Raw genomic sequence first — 3,306 nt, 5'->3', positions numbered from 1 at the left:
GGATCTTTACGCCGTGATCTAACGACGTGACGAGTCCCTTCGAGACTACATAGGTCGATTCAACAAGGAGAAGGTGTCCATCACAAATTGTAGCACCCAGACAGCGATCACCGCATTTCGAAAGGGTCTCCTTCCCGACTCGGACCTCTACAAAGATCTCACCAAATACCCTTGTAGAACAATGGAAGACGTCCTCGCCAAGGCGTGGGCACAAATCAAGTGGGAAGAAGATCAATACAGCCATCACCGATCTTCACCAAACAGACACACTAGAAGAGATTCCAGGGTGGATAGACGGACGAGTGACAGGCGGTCTGAGCCTTACCCACCCCCACGACAAGAATACAGAAGGAGATAGTATGACCACCCTTACGAGTTACGACCACGTGAGAGGGCAAATATACCAGAATACAACTTGTCTATCTCACCAGCCGAGGCGGTCGAAGCTCTTAAGGGGCTCGGAGACAAGGTCAAATGGCCAGAAAAGATGAGGACACCAGCTGATCAGAGGGACAAGTCAAAGTGGTGCGATTTCCACGCTGATCACGGACACCGAACAGAAGATTGCATCGCACTGAAGTTAGAAGTGTCGCACTTACTAAAGCAAGGTCACCTGACTGACCTCCTTACCGACAAGGGACGTCAAACCTTGCAACAAGGCCAAGATCGTCAACAAAGCAACACGGATGTCACCCCGCCTAGACCACCGCAACCTGATCGAACGGTGAACGTGATAACTGGCGGATCAGAAGTTAGTGGAATCACTCACTCGGCAGCCAGGAGACACACCAGGCAGGCTGGACATTTACAAGCTGAACATGGCAAAGCCGAAAGAAACGCAACCATCCAGCCGGCACAAACCATCTCTTTCACCACATCCGAATCCACTTGGCTACTTAATCCCTATCATGATGCTTTAGTAATTTCAATTTGTATTGCAAACTGTTTAACCAAGCGTGTACTAATCGACAATGGTAGTTTTGCCAATGTCCTATTTTTGTCTACTCTCAGGGAAATGGGAATCGACGAAACTAAGATCATAAGGAAGATGACTATTCTCGTTGGCTTCAGCGGAGAGCAAAAAAGCACGCTTGGTGAAATTGAGCTACCCGTCTATGCTGAAGGGGTCAACCTATGCACACGGTTCCTAGTGGTGGATTCTCCATCCGCTTACAATGTCATTTTGGATCGACCATGGATACATGAGATGAGGGATGTACCGTCCACCTACCACCAAGTTCTGAGGTTCCCGACAAAGTGGGGAGTAAGGGAGATTCGAGGAGACCAAAGGGATTCCAGATCGTGCTATCAAACAACGATGAAAGCAAAGCAAGCTGTCTTATAGCAATTACAGCAAAAAGAGTCATCCGACCCCCAACCAAGTCAGCCCGTCCAGCCTGATCAACCTGATGCAGTGGAGTTGGATGAAGTCTCCATTCATCCAGACTTCCCGGACAACAAAGTCCGGATTGGAGCACAGCTGGAACCCTCTCTCAGAGAGAGACTCCTTCAATTTCTCTCTGAGCACTATGATTGTTTTGCTTGGTCCCATGCAGACATGACTGGTATTGATCCTAATATTATTGTGCACAGGTTGAATGTCGATCCCGACTACCCTCCAAGGAAGTAAAAGCGAAGAAAATTCGCCCCAGAAAGGAACAAAGTCATCAACGATGAAATCAAGCAACTTATGGACAACGGACTGGTCAGAGAGGTTCAATACCCAGACTGGCTAGCCAACGTGGTGGTCGTAAAGAAAAAGAACGGGAAATGGCGAGTGTGCATAGACTTCACAGATCTGAACAAAGCGTGCCCTAAAGATTCTTTTCCATTACCCCACATAGACATGCTTGTCGATGCTACAGCCGGGCACGAGTTACTTAGCTTCATGGATGCGTACTCCGGATACCACCAGATACTGATGCATCCCGACGATCAGGAGAAGACGTCATTTATGTCCAACATAGGCATCTACTGCTACAAATATATGCCATTCGGACTGAAGAATGCTGGAGCAACCTACCAACGTTTGGTCAATAAGATGTTTGAAGAACTATTGGGTAGGACAATGGAGGTCTACATAGACGACATGCTCATGAAGTTCCTACGAGCAGAAGATCACATCGACCACCTCCAAAAATCCTTCAATATACTTCGTGAGTATAACATGAAACTTAATCCGACTAAATGTTCATTTGGTGTGACTGCAGGTAAATTCCTTGGCTACATGGTGACCCAAAGAGGAATAGAAGCCAACCCGGCCCAAATCGATTCCGTACAAAGAATTTCATCTCCAACCTGTATCAAAGATGTGCAAAGACTTACAGGAAGAGTGGCGGCCCTTAGCCGGTTCATCTCAAGGTCATCAGAGCAATGTCACCCGTTCTTCAACACGTTGAGGAAATCTAAAACGTTTGAATGGACACCGGAATGTGAGGAAGCACTCAGCCAGCTGAAGCAATATTTAACAAAGCCGCCACTTCTATCCAAACCAAAAGACGGCGAAATATTATACATGTATCTAGCCGTGTCAGAAACAGCAGTCAGCGCGGTCCTAGTTCGTGATGATGAGGGCAAGCAGTCACCAGTCTACTATGTTAGCAAGTCATTACTAGATGCGGAGACAAGATACAGCCTGCTGGAGAAGTTAGCCCTAGCACTCGTTCATGCAGCAAGGAAACTCCGTCCATCCTTCACAAACCGGAGCTGTCCGGTAGACTAACCAAGTGGACGGTCGAGCTAAGTGAATATGACATATCTTACAAGCCGCGCACTTCACTAAAATCACAGGTATTGGTCGATTTTATAAATGATTTTACGCCTAACCTTTCGATACAGGCAGACAAAGAGATTTGTTGCCTCACCGAGGACGAAGCGCTAGGGGCGTGGAAGCTCTTCGTGGATGGGGCGACTAACAGACATGGAAGTGGACTCAGGATAGTCCTTTCATCACCCCAAGGTGACAAAATGGAACAAGCAGTCAGATGTGGATTTAAAGCAACCAACAATGAAGCTGAGTATGAAGCAATGCTAGCCGGTCTTGCCTTGGCCAAGGAGTTAGGAGCCAAGAAGATCAACGTCTTTAGCGACTCTCAACTGGTAGTAAATCAAATGCAAGGAACCTACCAGGCTCGGGACAACAAGATGACAGCCTATCTAACCAAGGTGAAGGAGTTGCAGTCCGGCTTCGCAGAATTCACAGTCAGTCAGGTACCGAGAGAAGATAATAGCCACGCGGACGCCTTAGCCAACCTGGGCTCCTCCATCCAGACTACCACCTCCAAAACTATTCCGGTTATCTACCTT

At 47.6% G+C, this 3,306-nt stretch overlaps 1 protein-coding gene across 1 annotated transcript; it reads left to right on the top strand.

Moving 5' to 3' along the window:
* Positions 1-487: 487 nt before the first annotated feature.
* LOC131002928 (uncharacterized) lies at positions 488-1,345 on the top strand. Its single transcript, XM_057929419.1, has one exon. The coding sequence runs from the start codon at positions 488-490 to the stop codon at positions 1,343-1,345; it is 858 nt and encodes a 285-aa protein (XP_057785402.1).
* The last annotated feature ends 1,961 nt before the right edge of the window (positions 1,346-3,306 follow it).

The sequence above is a fragment of the Salvia miltiorrhiza genome, unplaced genomic scaffold (assembly GCF_028751815.1).
Source record: "Salvia miltiorrhiza cultivar Shanhuang (shh) unplaced genomic scaffold, IMPLAD_Smil_shh fragScaff_scaffold_39, whole genome shotgun sequence".
NCBI lineage: Eukaryota > Viridiplantae > Streptophyta > Magnoliopsida > Lamiales > Lamiaceae > Salvia > Salvia miltiorrhiza.
Note: the sequence above shows the minus strand (reverse complement) of the source record. Positions and strands in the feature narration are given on the sequence as shown.